We start from the raw sequence: 25,012 nt of genomic DNA, 5'->3' as shown, positions 1-25,012 counted from the left end.
GGTTGCTTGTGTGTCGTGTTTACATTGCAGGTGGCTTCCGGTTAAAGTACGCAGCCTCCCACATTTCAGAAGCACTTGACAATGCCGAGTGAAGAAGAGAGGGTGAAGGGGAGTTCCTCTGGGCTACAGTGACGCTCCTCTGTTCTTCTCCTGTGTACTTCAGGGAAAAAAAGAAAAAGATTCTCAAAAAGAATAAGTGACCTGCCAAGGGCTCAGTGGACAAAGGCGAAGTACTTGTGCCTGAGAAAATCTTGTTCCCACGGAGATGATTCACTGTCTCATGCACACCAACAGTCCCTTCCCTTTCAGTTTGTTATTGATATTATTACACTGAGGGTTGGAAGCGATTAATTTATTACTTAATTATTAGGAGGTTTGGAGATTTTTTTGTTTTTACATTAAAGTGGAGACTAGTCTCAACTGAAAAAGGTTCTTATACACATTTCTAAAACAGCGTATTTATGCTTTGTCCTCATTACTGTTCACCTAGGATTTTTTTGTCTGACAGCATTGTACAGCAGTTTTCAAAGATTAAACTAGAATCAAAAAGTAATGTAAGCAAAATGGATTTTAGGTTTGTTGTTGTCATTTTAATTTGCTGTAAGGCTTTTCAATGTGCATCTTCTCATTTACATCAATCTGACTATCAAAGTGTTTGGATCTCGTGCATTTGTGACACTCGATATATGTTTAGTTGGAAGGTAATTGCTGCTTTGTAATGTCATGTTTCCCCATTTTGAGAATTGTTTTACTTGGTGAAATGCACTTTAGCAAGGCAGGAACACAAGTGCACTAAAACAGTCCGCGCCACAACCGAGCCGAGGTAAGGATTCATTCATTTGCACTCCAAATCAACATGAAAAGGCTAAATAATCAGCAAATCCAGGATTTTGACTGTTTTAGTATTTCAGGTGTGAAACAGTTCTTTATGGCTAACAGTTTAGACTGGGCCTATCCAACTGGCGGCCCGCGGGCCACATCCAGCCCAGCAGCAACCTCCGAGTGGCCCAGCATAGGTAAAGCTGATGTATGACAAAATAAGTAAACTACATACAGTGGTGTGAAAAAGTGTTTGCCCCCTTCCTGATTTCTTATTTTCTTTGCATGTTTGTCACACTTAAACGTTTCAGATCAACAAACAAATTTAAATATTGGTCAAAGATAACACAAGTAAACACAAAATGCAGTTTTTAAATGAAGGTTGTTATTATTAAGGGAAAACAAAATCCAAACCTACATGGCCCTGTGTGAAAAAGTGATTGCCCCTCCTATTAAAACATAACTGTGGTTTATCAAACCTGAGTTAAATTTCTCTAGCCACACCCAGGCCTGAATACTGCCACACCTGTTCTCAATCAAGAAATGACTTAAATAGGACCTGCCTGACAAAGTGAAGTAGACCAAAAGATCTTCAAAAGCTAGACATCATGCCGAGATCCAAAGAAATTCAGGAACAAATGAGAAAGAAAGTAATTGAGATCTATCAGACTGGAAAAGGTTATAAAGCCATTTCCAAAGCTTTGGGACTCCAGCGAACCACAGTGAGAGCCATTATCCCCAAATGGCGAAAACATGGAACAGTGATGAACCTTCCCAGGAGTGGCCGGCCAACCAAAATTACCCCAAGAGCGCAGCGACGACTCATCCAAGAGGTCACAAAAGACCCCACAACAACATCCAAAGAACTGCAGGCCTCACTTGCCTCAGTTAAGGTCAGTGTTCATGACTCCACCATAAGAAAGAGACTGGGCAAAAATGGCCTGCATGGCAGAGTTCCAAGACGAAAACCACTGCTGAGCAAAAACAACATTAAGGCTCGTCTCATTTTTGCCAGAAAACATCTTGATGATCCCCAAGACTTAATGTACTGAAAATACTCTGTGGACTGATGAGACAAAAGTTGAACTTTTTGGAAGGAGTGTGTCCCATTACATCTGGCGTAAAAGTAACACCGCATTTCAGAAAAAGAACATCATACCAACAGTAAAATATGGTGGTGGTAGTGAGATGGTCTGGGGCTGTTTTGCTGCTTCAGGACCTGGAAGACTTGCTGTGATAAATGGAACCATGAATTCTGCTGTCTACCAAAAACTCCTGAAGGAGAATGTCTGGCCATCTGTTCATGACCTCAAGCTGAAGCGAACTTGGGTTCTGCAGCAGAACAACCAAAACACACAAAGCAAGTCCACCTGTGAATGGCTGAAGAAGAACAAAATGAAGACTTTGGAGTGACCTAGTCAAAGTCCTGACCTGAATCCTATTGAGATGCTGTGGCATGACCTTAAAAAGGCAGTTCATGCTCGAAAACCCTCCAATGTGGCTGAATTACAACAATTCCACAAAGATGAGTGGGCCAAAATTCCTCCACAATGCTGTAAAAGACTCATTGCAAGTTATCACAAATGCTTGATTGTAGTTGTTGCTGTTAAGGGTGGCCCAACCAGTTATAAGGTTTATCACTTTTTCACACAGGGCCATGTAGGTTTGGATTTTGTTTTCCCTTAATAATAACAACCTTCATTTAAAAACTGCATTTTGTGTTTACTTGTGTTATCTTTGACTAATATTTAAATTAGTTTGATGATCTGAAACATTTAGGTGCGACAAACATGCAAAAAACTAAGAAATCAGGAAGGGGGCAAACACTTTTTCGCACCACTGTATACAGTGTATGCAAGCAGCTAACGAGTGAGCCATCTTGCTTCTTCTCATCTCTGCTGAGAGCTGCACATGCGCAGCACCAATCTGGCAGGATGTTTACGGATGTAGCAACGCCGCCAATCATATCTCACAAATCAACGTTTCCTTGTGAGCTCCGACCAGCTGAGCAGCTTCTCAACACATCTGAAGTCAGGGAAGTGCTCTACTGAAAATGTCTGCCAGCCCTGAAGCGTCACTTTAACCCTTCCTGGACTGGCAGCTTTTTGGTTATTTTACCGCCTTCTCCATACGCCTATTCTTTATTACATTCATTTGCATTTGTTTCAAATGTGTCATTACCAAAAACTCAAAAAAAGGTCTGCTGAAAATGTCTAGTCTGTCTACAGTTCCTGGTTTTAAAATGTGGCCCAGTTGAATTTGTAATGGAATAGCCCTGGTTTAGACAGTGAGACCTCAGTGGTCTAAACTACAGATACTGCAGAAATCCAACAGAGGAGAAAATCATTCTACCACGATCCCAGTTGAGTAAACTCTCAGTAGTCAGACCACTTCTCTCTGTCACTGCATTTGTTCAAGAGCAAGATGTCTTGACAACTACCTGCCAGATTGCAATGGTCTTTGAAGAAAAATCCCCCCTGACCTTTAGTCTTAAGCCACAATCCTGTTTGGACTCATAATCTTTTGTTTTTTAACCAGTACTGGGTGGTCCTACACTAAAGGCCTGTTTACTTCAAACAAATGCAAACACAAAGGTTTGTCCAACCATGTGTAAAGATCTGTGTATTGGCATGTCTTCGTTAGCCTGAAAATCCAACAGAAGTGAGGTCTCTCACTAACCAACAGCAGCGACTCTTACCTGAACACTTTCCACGTCAATTGAAGAAACGCCAATATCTTTGTGTTTAAGTCCACTCACCACAACTGCTTCCATCTCATCCACGCTTGACACCATTTTTCTGTCACTTTTTCCATGGATGTAATTAGCTTGGTCGCTAGCTTTGTTGGAAGATGACGTTCCCATTATGAAATGGATTTGACAGAATTCAGAGCTATGTCTTGGTAACCTCAACACAATAAATTGTACTAAAAGAGGAAATGGCACACTATCAAAATCATTCTTGGTGTTGCACCCTGCCTTAAACACTACTTAAACACCTGCGCACACCACAAAGTCGGCATGATGATCAGTTTAGGAAAGTTCCGAAAATGTCGGAATGAATGTCGACTGTAGACAGTTGAACAAGCTCTCTGTTTGACGCATCCTGGCGCTTTAAAGAATACAATAGTTTGGTTGTAGTTATTGTTGAGTGCTGTCTTTTAGGGCCCTCCAGAGACAATTCAGACTGTCCAGCTTACATTTTTTTTTAAATGTAGGACAATCAAGTACAGAAGTTTCAGCTGTTGCTTTCGTACAAGGTACAATTCTGCAGAGGGGGGGAGCCAGGTCAAACTGTGCCGTGGATTCATTTATCAAGGTGGACATGGATTGACAAACAGCTGACAGGCAGAATGAACAGCAAACCTCACATATAAAGATTGAGTCATCAAGATATTTCTATAGCAAAGTAAAGCTCTGAGACAAGATAAACACTACTTTCCTACCCTGTTGGCATATTAAATCACAAATATCGTTTTTTTTCCCCACAAAACCAATAAAAACTGACAAAAGATGTCTGACAAACCTGAAAGACATTTGATTACATCTGAACTGAGATCTCTCTGGATACACACAAAACCATCTATACTGTAATGCCTACTTTTGTTTTGAAGCAACAAGCTCATGAACATAATTTGAGGGGTTTCAAAAAGTATTTTGGGAAACAATACTATGAACAATGAATGGAGGCAGTGTGAGAATATGGAGCCCCAAAGTGTACATAGTTTCTTTAACTATTTCATCGTTTACTGTTTCATTTATTATAACTTAAATATTTATGCTCAACTCAGTAGTATGAAATGTTATTTCAACGACTTAACTTTTATTTCATAATGTCACTTTTCACTTCCACTTGTGTAGTCACTGGCTTCTCACCTTCTAGCATACCCCCTTCCTCTCTTAAATGTCCAGTGTGAAGGATTTTGTGGCATCTAGCGGTGAAATTGCAGTTTGCAACCATTTGAATCTCGCTCACCTCACCCTCCCAAGTGTGTAGGAGAAACTATGATGGTCGCAAACTCGCAAAAAACACGGACGGCCCTATCTAGAGCCAGTGTTTGGTTTGTCCCTTCTGGGCTACCGTTTCCCCAGAAGGGACAAAACTGAATTGCACAATTGGCGGTGCAATTCAATTTTATTTATATATATATATATAATTATTTATATATAATTATTTATATATAATTATTTATATATATATATATATAATTATTTATATATATATAATTATTTATTTATATATCTATATATATAATTATATATATATATATATATATATATATATATATATATATATATATATATATATATATATATATTATTTATTTATATATCTATATATATAATTATTTATTTATACACAGAACTATGGGAGAGAGAAGATGTCGAGTTAGTAACATGCAATAATGGGATAAAAATGCATACAGATGGAGAGCGAGAGAAGGAGAGAGGAAAGAGGTGCATCATGGGAAGTCTAGGCCTATAGCAGCATAACTAAGGGATGGTTCAGGACTCACCCAAGCCAGCCCTAACTATAAGCTTTATCAAAGAGGAAAGTCTTAAGCCTACTCTTAAATGTGGAGATGGCGTCTGCCTCCCAAACCCAAACTGGGACCTGATTCCACAGGAGAGGAGCTTGATAACTGAAGGCTCTGGCTCCCGGTCTACTTTTGGAGACTCTAGGAACCACAAGTAACCCTGCATCCCGGGAGCGCAGTATTATTGTTGGGTAATAAGGTATTGTGAGCTCTTTAAGATATGATGGGGTCTGACCATTAAGAGCTTTGTAGGTGAGGAGAAGGATTTTAAATTCTATTCTGGATTTTACAGCGAGCCAGTGCAGAGAAGCTAATATTGGAGAAATATGATCTCTTTTCCCAGTTCTTGTCAGTTCACGTGCCGCAGCATTCTGGATCAACTGGAGAGTCTTAAGGGACTTATTCGGCCAGCCTGATAATAAGGAATTGCAATAATCCAGCCCAGCAGTAACAAATACATGGACTAGTTTTTCGGCATCATTTTGAGACAGGATGTGCCTGATTATTGCAATGTTACGCAGGTGAAAGAAGGCAGTCCTTGGCAACATGGCAACCTCGGTGCAAGGGGACCTGCTCCCTCTGTAGATATAAAGGGCTTATTCTCAGGTGATTATACACTAATGAAAACATACTTATGAACATTATATTCCATTTCTGCCAATAGGTCCTCCTTAATGTTACACACTGGACCTTTAAGCTAGCAAGCTCAACAACGGCAACCACATTTAGCTAGTTAGCACATGTTAGCTGGTGCAACAGCAGTACTAAAGTAATTCTGAATTAACCAACTAGTTGCTGCTGTGAAAAAACAGTAGGCTACAAAGACAGAAACTAACATCTTTTTTTTCCACCTAACATGGCTGCACATGCTTCCTACCTAGCTGGCTTACAAGCTAGGTACAGTTGTGAGCTTGGTTCAGCATCAAAGTGAAGAGACAGGGGCTCATCCCTATGTTCCCAGCATGTGTGTCTCTTAATATAAACTAACATTGTAAGAGATTGAAGGGCTATCTTCACAGTTCATTACAAAGAACGAAGGGAGATGGACGTTTCAAATGCAGTTCAATTGGTAAAAATCCGTTCAGCCACTGTGGAGATATCAGTGTCTTAAGTCAAGAAAACTGTCTTGCCTGCAAATTTGAGGGCGTAGGTTTAGGTATAACATCAGTAGGCTATAAGCTGTAGGTGGGTGATTTCAACATATTGACCCAGGGAAACATACATTGAACATTTGACCTAGAGAAAAAAACATTGCTGAAACCTTTGAAAGGTATCCTTAATGTGTCATATTATGAGAATATTGAGCTGGGGAACATAGGACCCTGGTGGTAATGGTAATGGCAGAAGCTAATGAAGGCTGGTTAATTCAGAGTTACATCGGCTGTGTTTTGACTCTATCCTTCTCAGAGAAAGAAAGACAAAAAGACAGACAGCCTTTCTATGTGGTTACTCTAGCCAACAGGAGCCAGCTAACACTGCTACCACTGTCTCTTCACTTTGATGCTGAGTAGTGAACCAAGCTCACAAGCTGGCCTAGCCACTCAGCAGGCTAGGTAGGTAGCATGAGCAGCCTTGTTGAGCTAAAGAGGTTTAGTTACTTTGACCTGAAATCAGAGTGTTGTTATAAAAAAGTAAGACTTTTGAATAAGGGTATGTGTATACTGAAATAAAATGTTATAGTAATGACTTGGTTCATTTATATATTTGACACAATTTATTCATGTGTATTTCATAGTAGCCTATCTCTTTTATTTATTTTATATTGAACATTTCAGGGTTCCATATGTTCATTCTCAGTCTATAACAAAGCATTTGGACCCAAAGGCTTCCTCACTGAAATCTTATATACAGTGCTCACTCCTATTTCAATGACTCCCTCCAACTTCCTTCAGCCCCATATCCCAGTTTTTCATATGTGCTCATATATATTGCTGCTTTCTTTGGTCGGGTGGTCCGGTGCGCTGGTGGCAGTGTGGGACATGTTGGGCTGGACGAACAGCAGGTGGAGGGACCACAAAAAAGGCTGTGGGGACTGTTACAGTATGTGGGAAACCGGATGTCTCCAACTGGCTAAAACAGGGACATCCCGTCCTCACTTTTAACAAAGTCCAATGATTACCCAAAGAAACAGAAGGCCCCAGTGTCCTGCCACCTGAGCCCCAACAGCTGATGTTCTGTTTACAGACATACTGTCACAAACAACGTGTCCTCCCTTAGCCCACAAACACATGCACCAACCCCCACAGGAACGTCACCCTTTGCCTCTCGGAGAGTCCTTGTAATCGAATGTTTGTGTTTTTTGTCACGTTTGTATCAAGAGTTCTGCAACGGCGCTCTTCATTGAACGTGCTCATGTTTTTGGTGAACTGAACGTGTCCGTTTGCAACTAATGAATGTGAACTTTATTTAAGGCTAGACCACGAGCCAACAGCCGCAAAGTTCCTCCACCCAAGTCCAACTCACAGCACTTTGTAAAGGAAAGAAACGGAAGACATGAACGTGTACTAGTTCATTTTAATCTGTGTGAACTGAACTTGTGTGTGTGAACACTGTTAGAGCACCTAGTTTTGTCTAGCTTCACCAATACAAAAAGAACATTCATTTGTTCATTGTAGCTATAGTTCACACTGTGAGCTTCCAAGGACTGCTGCTGCTGACATATATGGATTAAAGGATGAGGCCCCTAGCTACAGCACCTGTGGGGTCCCTCACCACCCGAGCCATTACCACTACTTTCAGTTCATCTAAAGCCAAAATACATTTATCTATTTTCTATACCACGTGTGTGTGTTTTGTGACCTGTGAGGCGTCTGTCTCAGCACCAATGGACAATAAGCACAGGGCTCCATCCCTCCATCGTAGCTGTGTGCACATGTTCTGCATTCAGGGGGAACCCATGGAGAGATGTACACACTCAAATAGTAGTATTAGTAGGAGTATTTGGGTTTGTCCAACACCGGTTTGTAGAGTGTGTCAGCAGCAGGTCAGTGGGGCTGCTGCAGCACTCTGGGGTCAAATGAATATAATAAAACTGAAATGACAAATGACTGACCACCTTGTTGAATCATGTATTTATTATGACAGTACAGATTGATTATTTACATTGGTTTGATTAAAAAATAAATGCACAGCAGGTGTTTCCCTTTCAAACCTGACTGTGTGTGTGTGTGTGTGTGTGTAGAAGGGCATTGTTTCAGCTGCTCCAGGTGAGTCTGAACCCTGAGGGCAGGGTGGCGTACTGGGCTTGGAAAACGATGGCGACTTGATGGGAGGAGGCTGTGAACGGAGCGATGTTCGTCTCCTGAACAAACAACACAGAGAGGAGAAACTAATAACACACACACTCAGAAAAACAGTATTTCTAAGGACCATGACTGTAGTTTCCAACTATCCAGAAATCAATCAATAACACCTCACACATTGGCTATAATGTCCACTCTGCTACTGCCTTTTTATTAGTCAACAACTTCTGAAGGAAATCTATCGATACACACGTGAATCCATCAAACTGTTATGTCTGCAGACGGTGGATCTCTTACTTTGGAGTCATGATTACCAAAAAGTGTTCGTGCAAACACACAATACATCCCATCAGTCGTGTGTCCACGTGGCTTAATGGCTACCAAAGTGCAACGAGGTGCCCCGTATCACACACACTGCTTCCAAAACCGCTGGTCTCCGGACCCCCCAACCTCTCAGATCTCCATAAGAGAGCCATCACTCGCAGGCACTCACCATAGCACACGACCCTGCCTTCATGCAGATCCAATGCTGTTGATGGAACTGCGCTGCTGTTACACATGTACCGGAATCAAATTCCACCAGCTTAGCTGTGTGGTCGTTAAAGTGAATTGAATTGAAGTGAGGCTGGGCTCCTTTCCATCTTGAGTCTTAACTGAATGTAACACACACCCCCCAAACACACATCAGCTACATTATAGCTGCCTTCATGGGTTACATACCACTCCACAGTATGGTCCAACAGGCAGTGAGGAGGTGTCTGGGCCATCATACAACTTCAAGAAGTTGTTCTGGCAATCTCCAGGGTCATCAATACTGATCTGGGCAAAGGTGACGGTCACCACACGGCCTCTGGGTGCCATGATGCCCCATTCACAGTGGGTACCGTTGGGATAGGTGCCTGGGTAGTTTGGACTGGAGAATGAGCCGTGGTCTCCATACAGAATGCCACCACAACCTGGTACACAAACATATTAAACAAAGATGCTTCAGATAAAAGAAAACAGGAAGACATGAACCATCTCTACTGCTTCCAAGCAGTAATTACCCAGGAAAAACTAGAAAAAGATCAAATAAAACAAAAACATTAACCACAAGGCACACAAGATACAACCTAGGAGAATAAAAGCAGGCCAAAGGAAATACAGATGGCCACTATACACCTGCTTCTCTACTTCTACAGTGTGTAAAGCCTGCAGTCGAGAACTTCAGTTACTGTTGGTCCAGACAGAAATAAGATCACAGTTGCCAATGTGACATCCATGTTCCATGACCTAGAGCATAATACACCTCATTGTGTGTAAAAGTAACTGGACTGCTAATCACGGTTGTTCCATCTTTGGCTTTAAGACTACAGATTTACAGTATGAAGGGAACGCTTGTGTTTCTAACTGGGGGTGTGGAATTTGAAAGATGTGGGTGTAGGCAGGGTCTAATGAAACACACTATGGTATTGCTTTATATCTATGTATCTATGTAGGATCCAGTGTATTGGGGCTTGTATTGGGACTGTATTTTTTGTACGTATGAGAGCTTTGAGTGCCCACAATGAAGCCAGTGTGTTTTTAGCTGTGGCTTCTCTCAGCTTCTCACCCCATGGTGAGACCTGACATATGGCTGGAATGAAAACCTGTAAGCTCTTGGTGTTTCATGGACCCTGCTTTAAAATCATTTGAAGAAACAGTTCAGCTCTGACCGTGAGGGGAGGATGTCCATGTGGCCTCAAAGCCATCTCGGGCGTCTGAGAAGTCACTCTTGAAGCGTAAGTAGAGCAGGTTGGATTGTGGGAAGACGGGGCTAGGCAGGGTGCTGCCACACAACCGATCAACTAGTGGTGAGTCCGCTGTGCTGCCATTACGGACCTGAGAGACAACAGAGAGCGCTGTGATTTACTGAGTCCCTGACACATCACAGGTCAGATGAAGGGAAATCTTTATTGTACAGCATTGTGATATTTAAGACCATAGTTTACTTCCAGCTTTCCTGTTTCAACATGAAACCGGCCCTGTGCACAAAGCTGAACTGGCTGGTCTGCACAGAGCCCTGATCTCAACCCCATCCAACACCTTTAGGGTGAAGACGAACGCTGAATGCGAGGCAGGCCGACCGCAGTAATGCTCTCGTGGCTGGATGGGAGCGAATCCCTGCACGACTGGAGGCTGTTACAGCAGCAGAGTGGCTCGAGTGTTCAGGTGTCCAGTGTGCTGGGGTGTCCACATAGTTTGGGCTTGTGTGGCTTTGTGTGACACTTGTCAAATTATACTTTTAAACACTCACAAGTGACTCTATTTTCAATTCAATTCAAGCGCATTTATATAGCACCGAATCATAACAGAAGTTCCGTCATACAGAGCAGGTCCTCGACCGTACTCGTTTCCCTTTTACAATATCAGACCATTAGGATCACCCAAGCTCTTTATATATGTCATCATCCACTTTGACCAGCCCTACTACAAAGCTGTTGTCAGTTAGCCTCATTTAGGCCATGTAGTGTGTGTGAGTGTGTGTGTGTGTGTGTTCTTGTACACTTAATGTAGAGGTGTGCTCACAAAGACAGAAAGATAAAGAAGTGAGGAAAGTACGAACAACATGTAGGAGCTAAATGATAAATGAAGGTAATCAGTGAAAGTGTGTGTGTCTCTGCACGTGTGCTGGTTGTTTTACCTCCAGGTAGTCAAATTCACAGTTGCTGTGGCTCTCCACATCGAAAGTGTTGAAGAAGAAGGAGATGTAGCTGTTCTGTGGTGCCTTCAGGATGATGGTGCAGTCCATGTTGTGGGGGTAGGTGTCAGGCCAGCCCGGACTCTTCAGGTAGCCATATTCCTGTTCATAGGTTCTGCTACAGCCTGGAAACAGTCAGAGCACTTATCTGGAACCAAGCCTCCTCAGCACCCGCCACGCCTACTGTTCAAAAATTATTAAACTACTAAACGGAGTCAGTGAAACCTGTGAGAGTCTGTTCTGTGGATTATCCAGAGAAACAGGGACACTGTTTCTGGAAAGAGATGTTGAATTTTGTCAACTGCTGTGAGCAGCACAAACCTCAAAACCTGGAACATGAAACCAAAACCATCTGCATGGATAGGTACCACTAGAGGGAAAAGGAAAAAAGATCCCAACATGTTTTTCTGTCATGTGGGTGACCCAGCCTTTCAACAGGTGGCACTGATTTCACAGTACTTCCTCCGCTGAAGTGTGCCGGGGAAGCTGTGCTGCCGGGTGGGATCTCTGGGACATACGGGTCAAAGTTTCCTCTTGTTTGAAACCAGACTTGCACACATGTAAGTGATGTACACAAGTTATTTCATGAAATAAATAATAGATATGCAAGCACAACTAAGTAATAGTGCCTCTACTTGAGCAGGATTTTATGGTGACAGGTGTACTACAGGTACCTACTGGCGATCTGATAAGTGAAACTCAGGCCGTTTCCTGTCAGGAAGGTGTCAGAGTTGAAGTGCATGAGGATCGTTCTGCCGTAGCTGTAGAAGTCTAGTGGATGAGCATCCGATGCACAGAACCTATGTGACTGCCCATAGTCTCCCTGGAAACAAGATCAACAGGACCAGTTACAATACACATGCAAACTCTAGCTGGATCTAAAGGATCTCCAAAAAGAGTCAAGTTACTGGCCAAACTACAGAACTGCTGCTCATTTGTCCCGTCTGTATTCATTTTGCTGCCTATGATCCAGCGCTTTTTGGTCCGGTCCCTGTCTGAACTCACCACAGGCCAGTCCTTCATCTCCAGGTAGTTTGTGGAGCAGCTCTGGCTGGGCTGGAGAACAAAGGTCTGGACTGACACTTGGATAGTTTCCTGGGCCGGAGCATCCAGGATCCAGCGGCAGGAGGTGTAAGGGGGATAGGCACTGGGGAAGGAGGGTGAGGTCAGGGTCTGGATGGTGGTTGTGGCATTCAGAGTCCCGCCGCAAACCACTGAGGGAAGGCAGACACATCGAGAGGTTGTACAGTAGCTACATGTGATTCACAAGTTTCTAATGACTTTTTTAGGTTTCCTCATTTCAGTGTAAACACCACACATGTTGATGTGCTTGTAATTAAAATATTCTAAATTAAAAACTCTCAGACTGGCTGATATGTTGAGAGGAGGAGGCAGGAACAGAAAGATGAAGGACCATCTCACTCAGCTCCACAACAAACAGCGTCTGTCCACGGAGGCCTGCCACTGGTACAAGGATGTTCGAAAGGGCCTGCACTCAACTTCCACCTGTGCAGGTGTTTGCTTACCAAAGGCAGAGGACAGGATTAACGACCAGGCTGCGCCACTCCTCCACCCAGACCACTGCAGCACAGCCTGTACTGGTAGCTATTCCACAATGACATGCCGGTGTCACTGTCTTTCAAATGGACAGAAGGGTCCTCACTAAAGCAGGAAGACGAGTGTCAGCCTGATTCCACCTCTTAATTACTATCCAATGATTTCACTGGGATCTGTTCACGGGCTTTCCTGTCATCCAATGATCATCTTAGCGGAAGAACAATTAAACCACCTCAGCTGTTTTGTCATTGCACTCTATGCGGCTTTACAGCTTCACTCTGTTACGAATGATCTTGAATTTGTCACTGATCCTGCTGTTTTCTGCCTTTCCCTGCATCAGGAAGTCTGATTCTGATGATGGCCTAGCAGATTCAATTCGGTTTTATTTATATAGCGCCACTTTATAAAAACAGATCCTGCAGAACATTCTGCCCATCTGTCATTTCATCCACCATCCACTGCCAGTGCTTAGCAATCCGCAACCCAGATGAACATATTCAGCTACCGGAGGAGCCCAGCTGACAAGCCTTTTATCAGAAAAAGGTCTGAATCCAGCTGGCCTGGATCTGTCCCAGCTGAGAGCCACAGCATCGCCTTTTCTCATGTAGTCGGCCCCTGATGAATGATGAGACTCCAACCAAGGCCGTGCGCTTACGAGAAGCAGTTATTGATCCATCTGGTCTTCAATTCAATTCAATTTCAGAGTTAGGGGGTTAGGAAAATCTTGGCAATAGTTGCCAATTACAACTCTTTTTTCTCACCGCACATCTTCGCGTTTTGACTTCTTCCTAACCAGCAAGACTCAGATTGAGATTACTATTAGTGACCCTGTGTTACTTCAGCCCAGACCAATCAAATGTATTACATCTCTCCTCAAAGATCCTGAGTTTCACAGTGATGTTAAAGGCGAGTGGGCAAACTTCCTAGAATTAAATGATTCTCCAAAGACATCACCAACTCATCTCCAGCAAAGTGCTACTAACAGTAAAAAAGTAACCCAGCAGAGCAAACACAGAATGAAGCCAGACAGGAAGACTCTGAACACAATAATAAATCTGGCAAATCAAACACAAAAAAGAAAAAAAACAACAATCTCAATCACAATGTCGTCATTAACATTAATGCCTCCCCCCCATTTGTCTGCATGCCTTCTATTATGTGCTTCTTTGTTGCATTTTTTAAATAGTACCTGACAATATAGTATATAATATAGTATGGTGTCCTGTATTCATCAAGTAACACATGAAGATTGTTCAGTCTAATCCATTACTCAAGTTAGTGTTCTAGTTAGTTAGTATTATGGCACCCAGAACACCGAACACTGAAAAAAGCTTTTCCAAAGAGTTTCCAGAGAGAACAATGCCACTACGACTGGCCTTTTGCAGCAAATAAATGCTGGTGAGTTGGTGAGATTCTTCAGAAGGATCGAGCTGCTTGGGTGTAAAACCAGACCAATAATCCATGACAGACTTGGAACAGATAACCCAGAGCTGCAGCCCCACACAAACTAGCTGAAACCAGCTGCAAAAACTGTGACATCAGATTCAAAGAGGCTTGTCCGGTAGCCTACATCCAGCATTTTCTGTTTTTTAACAGACTACAAAGTTGATCTTCTTGTTAGTCACCAAAAACCCTTTTCTCAAACCTCCCCCACCAGTCCTTGACTGAGAGAGATTCAGCTGTTATCATCGATAACTCTTGGATGCAATGTCGCGTAATACCATATATGTGTGGGTCGCAGCGTTCCAGCCTGCATGCCTTGGATGTCAGTTGAACCGCCCGTACTGATCGCCTGAACACTCGCTGAGAAAACAATCCTAAACTAACTGGAGGAACAGAAATAACTTTTCAACATCCCAGTGGCAACAGATATTATGTGAGTACGTTTTTCTGAACTCATTTATCAGCACCACTCCAGGAGACTTTAACATTAAGCAGAGTGGGATACGCGATGAGAAAGCAAGAGAGTAAAACTACCAGTAACACCATGAAACGGTCCAGTTTTACAGCCTGAGTCAGAGGACCTCTGTCCAGCGGGGCCCGGCAGGAGCCAGCACGTCACTGCTATGGTTGTTGGCAGAGCGGCTCGTCCACCGAACCGAAGGTCGGCGGTTCGATCCCGACTTCCCTCGGCCCACGCGTCGAAGTGTCCTTGGGCAAGACACTGAACCCCAAATTGCTGTACCATCGGTGTGTGAATGAGTTACTTTCTTTGAACTGATGAGCAGTTGGCACAGTCCACGTTTGTCTGGGTTGTTTTGTTTATGTTTGAAGTGTACATATTATGTCCTGTTCTGTATGTAAAGTCACGTTAACAGTCATTCTGGGGTTAAGTGAGCTAGTTGAAAGCTTTTCAGATGAAAATGAAGGCTTGTTTCTGTAGCAGTAGAGTGCAGGAGAGAGGGAGAGAGAGCAGAAAGCGTCTTACATGGCACCGCTCTGTAGGTAGCGTTGAAGCCTCGTCTCTGTACGGAGTGATCAGTGACAAAGTGAACAGTCAGGAAGTTTCCACTTGATACAAAATAAGAAGGGATGGAGTTTCCACAAAATGTCCCAACCAGAGGGAAGTTAATGGTGTCACCATCATACACCTGAGAGAGACACACATACATTAAAGACATTAACAGAAAATAGCCAATCCATTGTTGCCATAGTATCACTGTCAACATAGTATTGTCCTGCAGTATTACGACTAGGACATATCCGACAAAATTAAGTGTCATAAATTGCAGAAAAACACGGCATCAAAAACTCAGCTGTGTTAATAAAAGTTATTACAAATCAAAATGATCATTAGTTAGTTGTCATTAGTTCACACTAGCAGCCTACAAATGAAAGCATTATTATTATTATTATTATTGCAGATCAGTCAGGCCAGCTGGTCTTATGATCATAATTTTGCATTTCGACATAATTGCTTGTGAGTGGTTGCAACAACATGACAGCATAAGCACTCAGTTAAATTAAGTTCTAATGAAAGAAAAATCATATTTGCCATAATGTTTCAATGGCTGGGGGTTCTTTACTTTGACATAGTCGTAGTGGCAAGTGGAGGAGCTCTCAAGCTCAAAGGAGTTGAAGGTCAGGTTGATAGCCCTGTTGACCGGCATCTCAATGGTCCACAGGCAGTCCATGCTGGGCTCATAGCGCCCATCCAGGTTAGGATCTGGAGAACCAAACATGCCCATGGGCATGGACAGGTAGCCACCACATCCCTGTGCCGGACCTGCAGCCGATTCAGAATCAAACACTTATTAATCACTCCTTAAAACTTTGTGCGTTTATTCAAAAAAGGCAACTTCAGACTAGCTTCTCAAAGTAGAAAAATAATCATGTCTGGAAGGAAAAAAGTATTCATGTGCAAATACACAGTACCACAAATATGCAGATGTTGTGCCTTTGGTAGTTGAATTTATGTTTATGGAAATATACATGTTAACATAACAATGTAGTCAATACCTCTTAGAGGCTGGACACGAGCACCCAGGCCACAACTTTACCATGAAGTCCAATGATCCGAGGAAGAACTCCCCTTTAACATGTTCTTCCCACTACCGCTGCTTCACTACTTGCAGTGATGGGACTTCCCATTCTGTACGGCCATTTAACCAGCACACCGGGGTTTCCACACATAATAACATACAATTATACAAAAAATAACTGAAACGTGTGTTTGATATGTAATACAACACACGTCAATATTTTCCTTTTGTTTGTTTTGTTTAAGGTTACATTAAGTTCCATTTCCATGTGACAGCAATGACACTACTGACAAACCTGTGAGTAAATAACTAGTATTTTAAGAACTTGACTTGGTTGCCTACATGGTAGATGCAAGCAGAGTGTTGTTTTGTGTCTATTTCAGTGACATCTAGCAGGTGAACCACACCTCAGCGCTGCTGTTTGTAGAAAACCTCCGTATTTCGAATGCTGAAGTTGCTGTCTGGGATGTGGAGGCATCAGATACACCCCCGCACAGGTGATCAGTAACCTGGATAATGTTTGCATCATACAGAGATGGGAACCAGCCGGCTATGTTCCAGATCATATCCTGAACATGTCCCGATTCAAACCAGGACGAGACGGAAAAGGGACTGGTGTTCATGTGAAGGTGCTTATTGACAGATGATGACACAGAACCGGAAGTTGAATTTAAAATAATCAGATATTATAAAATGGTTCTAGTTGTTCTAGTTGTTGTAAAATACTGTGCCCTCAGGGGAATTCAGAGAATATAGCTCAGAGTCACAGAGGGGCTGATGTTGACTATGTTGTGACCTCAGGACTTTTCCTTGTAATGTAGTACTATAATCGGGGTGGAAGTAACAAATTACATTTAGTCTTGTTACTGTAACAAAGTCGTTTTTTGTGTACTTGTACTTTGAGTATTTTTCAAAATCTGCAATTTGACTTTTACTTATATACTTTTTATTAAAAGTATTGTACTTTGCTTCATTTCAAGTCGCATCAGTTACAGAGTAAAAAGAAAAGTCACATGAAAAAGTCCTGATAAACCATGTGGAACAAAAGATGAGTCAGTAGGTGCCCACATCTCATCTTTTTCAGTTTTTGTTCATTGCATGCTTTACATGAGTTGCAAACAAATGGAAATAGCCACTCCATCCTCAACTGGCATCCCAAATACAGTAACAGTGACCCACCGAGCGTCTCCCTGTAAGTAGCCCTCCAGCCAATCCCATTCACTGTGGCATCTGTCCTGAAGACGATGAACAGCTGGTTGGTGGAGGAGCGCAGATCGGGTGGGAGCACTGCACCACAGAATCTCCCCAGCAAAGGCGCCAAGGTGTCCTGTCCATCATACACTGCCACGTAGTCATAGCGACAGGAAGAAGACGCCTCCAGGTGGAAGGTATTAAACCTGTGGAGACATTTCATGAAGCTTCTCTATGTTTTTTAAATCCTCAGTTAGGAACCCGTCCTGTACAACCTTGATCCAGCCTACGCCCACTGGGGACCACCAGGGAAGGCAAACATGTTTCTGTTCTTATTGTCTTGGGTTCAGAAAATTGAAACTAAAAAAGGTTTTGCATTATTTTTCTAGTTGCCTCGGGTTTGTTTCCTCGAGTGACAAACAAGGTTTGGTTATGTTTCCATAACAAGAAAAAAATACCATAATATTATAATAATCTGCAAAATATAAGAGTAATAATTTCACACGTCCTGTTTTCTCTTTACATTGCTCATAGATTTATTAATACCAGTGTAGTTTGTAGTTTATGAATATTAGTGTGAAATGATGTGTTAAAGATTCATTGTCTTACATTTTTACAAAACATATGCCAGAAGCCATTTTTTAAGAACTTGTATTTGCTTGAAACCATCTTGGCCTCTAAGAGCAATATTTTGTCAGACTGAAAGGAATTATTGTGTGACACAAAATGCAAAAATTCCCGTCTCTGTAACTGAAAAGGTACGTGTCAAAAGCACTTTCAGTTCCCCAGCCGATTAATGCACTTAGTGCAGTCTTACTTGAGATCCACCACTCTGTCTGTTCGGACCATGATATGGTAGGTACAGTTGATGTTGTGGTGGTAGTTGGTCATGGACAGTGCCGGACTGCTCACTGTACCCATAGTGCTGTTGAAGAAACCACCACATGCTATAGACACACACACACACACACACACACACACACACACACAGAGTATCATTACATATACAGTACACCAATATAGATATATATATATATATATATATATATATATATATATATATATATATATATATATATATATATATAAATGGATATATGGTAAGTGGGTGAGTTTTTAATATTTAATTAGTAGTAAAATAAAAATGTATTTAACACTTTGTATTTTTTTTGTGGGTAAAATTATCCATACGGTAGGGAAGGTTAATGCCAAAAAATAAAATAGAATGAATTAATCTAAAATAAGAAATAAATAAATAAGCAAAAAAACAACAACAAACAAAAATAGTATGAAATGTACTCTTTTTGTCCCCAAATGTCTGAGTGTTTGCTAAGGATGTAGCAGTCGGTGAATTTAATTTCATTCATCTGACAGATGCTTTTGTCCAGTCCTTACATTCTCACCTTGTTTTTGTTGATGGCTTTATTTTGTTCATTAGAATATAACAATTTTTTCTCCACTTCTTTACTTACGAATGGCTCTATATTCTGCCATGAAGCCACTGTCGCTGATCACAGAGTCAGAGTAGAAGTGGAGTAACATGGGGCCAAAGGTGAAGAAGGGCCCTGGGATGCTGGTACTACACAGAGTGGCAATAGCAGGGCCACTAGCAGCCAGGCTGTAGATCTTCAGCCCATCATACAGACAGGTGGAGTGTGCTAGACAACAGACAGAAAGGCCACTTACTCAACAAATAACTCACTGTTGGTTATCAAACAAAGAGTAGAATAAATTTACTCCCAAAAAGTCACTCTTGTGATTCTACCGAGACTTTGTCTATGTTGCTAATGCTAACGCTTGCCTTCTACTTGGAAGACCTGAAAGGTGAGGACGACCACAGTCTGTTCTCCAGCATCGATGGTGTAGTTGCAGTTGGAGTAGTCAGGGTAGTTGGCTGGATAATTTGGAGAAACCACACGACCGCTGGCAGCTGTGAAGTTTGCCCCGCACCCTGATGAACAGAAGACATAAGACTCCAGTCTTTGCACTTTATTGGGACTAACCATCTCATACACTTCAATCCAACACTGACGTGGTTGCTATCTAAGTTAAGACTGTGTCTTATGAAAGCTGGAATTAAAAGCCATTTCTCACTGTGATTAAAATTAATTCTGAACAAACACAGGTACCTAACATTCAAGGCTACTGTGTTTCACTGTAACACTGTAACAGTCAGTCAGGTCTTATTAATACTGTGACATGAAGCTGTCTTGGCTGCCTGGTTCTTACTGGTGCTGAAGGAGGCTGAAAAACCTCTGCCAGGGGCTTCAGTGCTCTGGAATCGGGTTGTGATGATGTTGTATGGAGCAGTGATGGGGCCTGGGGCCACCGAGCCACAGCCTGTCGACAGCAGAGCCTCGGCATTTTGGGTGTGCCCTGACCACACCTGCAGGACAATGCACACTGATTCAGAAGTTGATACATACTGTACACATCTGAAAGAGCTATTAGCACATTGGCTGTTTCAAACTACAATAAGTGGCAACTTATGCCGAATGATTAAAAAATGAAGGACTAACTTACTAACAACTAACTAACCAACCAATAATTATCAACTTAACATTAACATTTTCCTCCTCTTTGACATTAGCCTGTTTCCCAGAAAGCTCCTGATTCTTGCACTTGCACTTTTGAGCCTTTGCCTGGCAGCCTCAATAACCTCTCTTACATTGTTTATTAAAATATTTATTTGAGCTGGTTTTGCATCATAGTGACTTGTCATAAATATGGTAATGGTAAATGGACTTATATAGCGCCTGTACTTACATAGTGCCCTTCTAGTCTGACTACTCAAAGCACTTCAACTACATATCTCATTCACCTCATTCACACACATTCAGACACTGATGGCAGAACTGCTCATCAAAGTAACTAATCATTTACACACATTCACACAGCCCTCGGGAGCAATTTGGGGTTCAGACACTTCGACGTGGGCTGGGGGAAGCCGAGATCGAACTGCCGTCCTTAGTCTGATATTAGTCTGATTCCAGACCTCTGAATTGTTGCCCATATCTCTCTGTATTATTTTTTGTACATTTCTATTTGAATCGCTGAAAAAATTGCAATGAAATGCACACATGATATCTGTCATGTTCTTATTTTTTGGACATTCAGTAAAAGATAATGGAAGCCTAATTATTCGTCTGTAACTGGGATATAAATGTATTTAATATTATCAAGGTTCTTTAATAGAAATATGCATGGAAGGGTTCTGGGTTTGGCAATGTAGGAGGTAGACACGCTGTCACGGTAACATGTTGTCCTATTGACTAGTTGCAGAACATCAAGAAGGTGATCTAATATTAGCTTGTCATGGGCAGATGCCAAAGAGGAGGAGAGATACAGAAGGAGAAAGGAAACACAAACGCAATGAATAATAACCCTCATCTTTGAAGTATTTTGGCTTAGCTTCTGCCTGCATTACATGTTAACCTAAATAAACTGAAATGCCAAGCTGTGAACAGTCAGTGCACAGCTGACAGCACAAAAGAGGACTTTGGGCCTGGCTCCCATCACCCCAGCTAGACATACTGCGAGAGACAAGTTGGACTCGCTTGTGGTTTGTGTAAGACCAGCAAGTGTAACGTTAGTGTAACGACTAGTGATTTGTAAGAGTCTGTAATGGAACTGAGGATATGACCCGCAGTGTTGGTAGCTTGTTAGAGGTCGGTTCATGCAGTTTGCTTTGGTGGTTGCAGTTTATTCCGAAAAGTGATTTCTGCGTAGCACTCAAACGTATGGCTGTTTAAGTGTTTTGTGAGTCAGCAGGTGTAACATTAGTGTAATGGTTAATGGTGTGGAAGAGTCTTTAATGGAATTTGAGGATAATGACCCATGGGCAGTAAGTCCAAGCTTTGATTGACTTTCCTGCTCCCTGTATCCGAACACAACTCATTAAATATTTAGGTCTGTGTGGGTTTTATCGCTGTTTTGTTCCCAGCTTCGCTGCAATTACATCACCATTGACCAATCTGTTGCAGAAAGATTTGAAATGGATATGGTCTGAAATGTGTCAGGAGGCTTTAGCTAAGGATCAAGGCCATTTTGTCCAGCACCAGCATCCAGCTCCAGACTAGCTCACCATTTGCACTCACTGTGGATGCATATTTAGGGATCGGGGCTGTGCTCCTTCAGCCTGGAGAGGACAGTTATGAAAAACCAGTTGCATACTACTCCAAGAAGTTAAACAAACATCAACGAGCATATTTTCAACTGCTGAGAAAGAAGCCTTGGCCTTTGAGGTTTATGTCGACAGTGGTGACAAGATAGTGGTTTACTTAGACCACAATCCGTTAACTTTCCTGGCCAAGTTCCATCATGCCAATGCTCGAGTGTTACATGATGGGTAACATGGAGGTAAAGCACATTTCAGCCCAGAATAATGTAGTAGCCAGTGTCCTATCCAGGGGCTGAGAGAATTACAGGTTAGGGTCAATGCTCACCCACACTGACCTTCACTTGGAATTCTCTCATTGTGGTATACGTTTCGTATCTAATTCTAATTGGGAACATGTCCTTGTGCAGCGGCGGATGGCCGCCCACCACTGAGTCTGGTTCTGCTCGAGGTTTCTGCCTCTTAAAGGAAGTTTTTCCTTGCCACTGTCGCCAAGTGTTTGCTCATGGTGGGATTTGTTGAGTCTCTGTAAATAATTATAAAGAGTACAGTCTAGACCTGCTCTATGGGAAAAGTGCAATGAGATAATTTCTGTTTGAATTGGTTCTATATAAATAAAAGTGAATTGAATTGGAGGACTGTGATGTGAACATGTTTCTGCTGTAGCTCCATACTGGTACCTTGATGTAGCTGCTCTGGCAGGTCCCAGTGCTGTCTGGAACCTGGAAATCACTGTTGAAGCTCATCTCCAGGTGGTTTCCCTCGTGGGCAATGATCTGCCAGGAACACTCCGCATTGGCTGGGAAGTTCTGAGGATAGTTTGGGGACTTGATTGTTCCTGTATCAGCATGGATCACCCCTCCACAGCCTGTCCAAAAACAAAAATATGTGACTGCATAGTGCATGAATAAAATGATCACAGAAGGAATATGAAGGAAAGATTGAGAACACTGATAAAAGCAGACTGAATGAACTTCCTTCACAGGGCTGCTGGTCTCATCCTTGGGGAGTGAAAATTCCCTGGAGAAAAGTAGGGTGTGGACTGTTTCAGAACAGAGTTTGAATAGGCCTACTAAATTGGGAATTTAATGGATCTCCACAAAACTATGTAATGTTTTACATTACTTTGTCTTTTGGAATCAGGCCGTCACTGCAAATTCAGGCATGGTATGTCAAGGGAAGTGAGACAGCTGCACAAAGAGTTGCAATAACCACACCCTCGACCTTGTTCTGGTATACGGCATTGAAATTGAACATTTAATAGTCTTTCCAAAGAATCCTTCATTTTCAGACCATTATTTAATAACTTATGAACTGCTATTACTGGAGTACACGCTATTAGACAAAAACTCCTACTCTAGATGTCTATCTGTTTGTGCTGTGGCTAAATTCAAGGAAGCGATCCCATCTGCATTTAATTCAATGTTATGTCTCAATATAACAGGACTCCTATGCAAATCGCAGCCCCTCCCACACCCTCCACCTTGTTCTGGTATATGGCATTGAAATTGAACATTTAATAGTCTTTCTACAGAATCCTTTATTACTTCATTAATAACTTTTGAACTCCTATTACTGGACTACATGCGATTAGGCAAAAACTCCTACACTAGATGTCTATCTGATAGTGCTATAGCTAAATTTAAGGAAGTGATTCCATCTGCATAAATCCTATGCTAATTTCAGTCCCCCAAGAAATTGACCATCTTGTTGATAGCGCTGCAGGCTCACTGTGAACGACACTCGATTATATCGCTCCTCTTAAAAAGATAATAAAACAAAGAAGGTTAGCCCCATGGTATGACCCACAAACCCACAAATTAAAGCAAACATCATGAAAACTTGAAAGGAAATGGCGCTCCAACAACCTGGAAGAATCTCGTTCAGTTTGAGGGGTTTTCACTTCCTGTTTTATTTTGTAGTATTCTCCTTCCCTTGTATGTCTTGTGGTTTTACTTTCTGTCTTTGTTTGCTTTCCCTCCTTGATTGTTTGCACCTGTGTCTCGTTGTTTCACCTCCCCTAGGGTATTTAGTCCGGGTCTCTGTCTTTGTTCAATGTTTCGATCATTGATGTTATGGCATGGTGTGATTCCTGTTTTTAGTTTTGTTCCTGTCTTGTGAGTGTTCCTAACATTTGTGTGTGTCGCCGTTTGGTGCACTTTTGGTTGTACCTGTGCCCTGTTCCCTGGCATTCTCACCGTGAGTTCTGTTTTGGATTCTTTGTCTCCCTTGGACCTTGGCTGCTCCCTATTTGAATTGTTTTGCCACCTTGGACTCACTTCCCTGCTTCCACCACTGCCAGCCGGTAACCTATCTGTCTTTTGCCTGTTTGTTGCACTGTCTGCCTACCGGTCTGTCTGCCTGTACCTGCCCATCAACCCCGAGTGTAGCCATCTGGCTACTTCACCTCATACGTACACATCATACGACAAATGATCCAACCAATCATGGACCCAGCAGAGTTGGCTGAGAAAGTGGACCAGATGGTCCGTGATCTGGTATGCCTAAGGGACAATTCGGGGGAAATATGTGACGAGTCCCACAGAAAGGCAATCAAATGTCGGGTCGAAACCAGATTCTCAACATTGCCTGGGCTGAGGGAGGCCATCCCTGGGTGGCTCACAGACTTCCTTCATACCCAGACATCCCAGCCTGCAACCCTGCCTGCTACTCCTCAACCGGTCCCAGCCCTGAACCCATTTCTAGGCACCCGCCTGGCTCTCGGCGGTCCTCGCAGCCATCGTACTGCACCCCGGCCTGCCAGCCATCAGCCTGCACCCCAGCCTGCTGGCCCCCAGTTCATATCCCTACATACTTTCCTCCTACGTGCTAGTCTCCAGTCAGCATCTCAGCCTGCAAGCCAGAGGGCACCTCAGTCTGTTGCTTTCTTGGTGCCTTCTGGGAAATGCTCCAGGAGGAAGCGTGGCTCCCACAGTTGCTCGCCAGCCCCCCTGCCCTGCTGCCCAGCTGCTCGCCTGCCCCACTGCAACCTCCACTCCCTGCTCGATCGCAGCAGCCATCTCTCGCTGCTGGATTGCAGCAGCCATCTCTCCCTGCTGGATCGCAGCAGCCATCACTCTCTGGGCGCCTTGCTGGATCACAGCAGCCCCCTGTCCCTGGATTCCCTGCTGCAGCAGCCTCCTTTCCCGGCTAGATTGCTGCAGTAGCCATCCCTAGTCGCCGCTGGATCGCAGCCGCCTCCTGCCCCGGTTAGACCGCAGCACGCCACGGAATTCTCTGCTGGATCACAGCAGTACCCTCCTTCTCTGCCGAAGTGGCAGGCTCTGGGTTCCGGGACATCACAGGTTCTGCCAGCTCCATTACCAGTCTCTCCATCGCCGGCTTCCTG

The 25,012-nt window shown here is 42.9% G+C and overlaps 2 protein-coding genes across 2 annotated transcripts in view; one reads left to right on the top strand and one right to left on the bottom strand.

The window, feature by feature from the left end:
* The window catches only part of zcchc2 (zinc finger, CCHC domain containing 2), a 30,150-nt gene extending 29,499 nt beyond the window's left edge, over positions 1 to 651 (top strand). The window contains 1 exon segment of the mRNA XM_044176758.1: positions 31 to 651. Within this exon segment, the coding sequence (XP_044032693.1) occupies positions 31 to 92 (62 nt within the window). The 3' untranslated portion in view covers positions 93 to 651.
* Positions 652 to 8,414: 7,763 nt separating this feature from the next.
* The window catches only part of cubn (cubilin (intrinsic factor-cobalamin receptor)), a 125,367-nt gene continuing 108,769 nt past the window's right edge, over positions 8,415 to 25,012 (bottom strand). The window contains exons 54-67 of the mRNA XM_044176757.1: positions 22,344 to 22,531; positions 19,776 to 19,932; positions 19,348 to 19,497; positions 19,019 to 19,204; positions 18,364 to 18,493; positions 17,535 to 17,752; positions 15,900 to 16,099; positions 15,302 to 15,464; positions 12,322 to 12,530; positions 11,995 to 12,139; positions 11,260 to 11,441; positions 10,292 to 10,457; positions 9,318 to 9,553; positions 8,415 to 8,656 (exon numbers count right to left, since the gene is read on the bottom strand). Coding sequence (XP_044032692.1) covers positions 8,549 to 8,656; positions 9,318 to 9,553; positions 10,292 to 10,457; positions 11,260 to 11,441; positions 11,995 to 12,139; positions 12,322 to 12,530; positions 15,302 to 15,464; positions 15,900 to 16,099; positions 17,535 to 17,752; positions 18,364 to 18,493; positions 19,019 to 19,204; positions 19,348 to 19,497; positions 19,776 to 19,932; positions 22,344 to 22,531 — 2,438 coding nt within the window. The 3' untranslated portion in view covers positions 8,415 to 8,548. The remainder of the gene's footprint in view (positions 8,657 to 9,317; positions 9,554 to 10,291; positions 10,458 to 11,259; positions 11,442 to 11,994; positions 12,140 to 12,321; positions 12,531 to 15,301; positions 15,465 to 15,899; positions 16,100 to 17,534; positions 17,753 to 18,363; positions 18,494 to 19,018; positions 19,205 to 19,347; positions 19,498 to 19,775; positions 19,933 to 22,343; positions 22,532 to 25,012) is intronic.

This window comes from Siniperca chuatsi, linkage group LG19, assembly GCF_020085105.1.
Source record: "Siniperca chuatsi isolate FFG_IHB_CAS linkage group LG19, ASM2008510v1, whole genome shotgun sequence".
Lineage (NCBI taxonomy): Eukaryota > Metazoa > Chordata > Actinopteri > Centrarchiformes > Sinipercidae > Siniperca > Siniperca chuatsi.
This window is presented reverse-complemented; position numbering and strand designations above follow the sequence as displayed.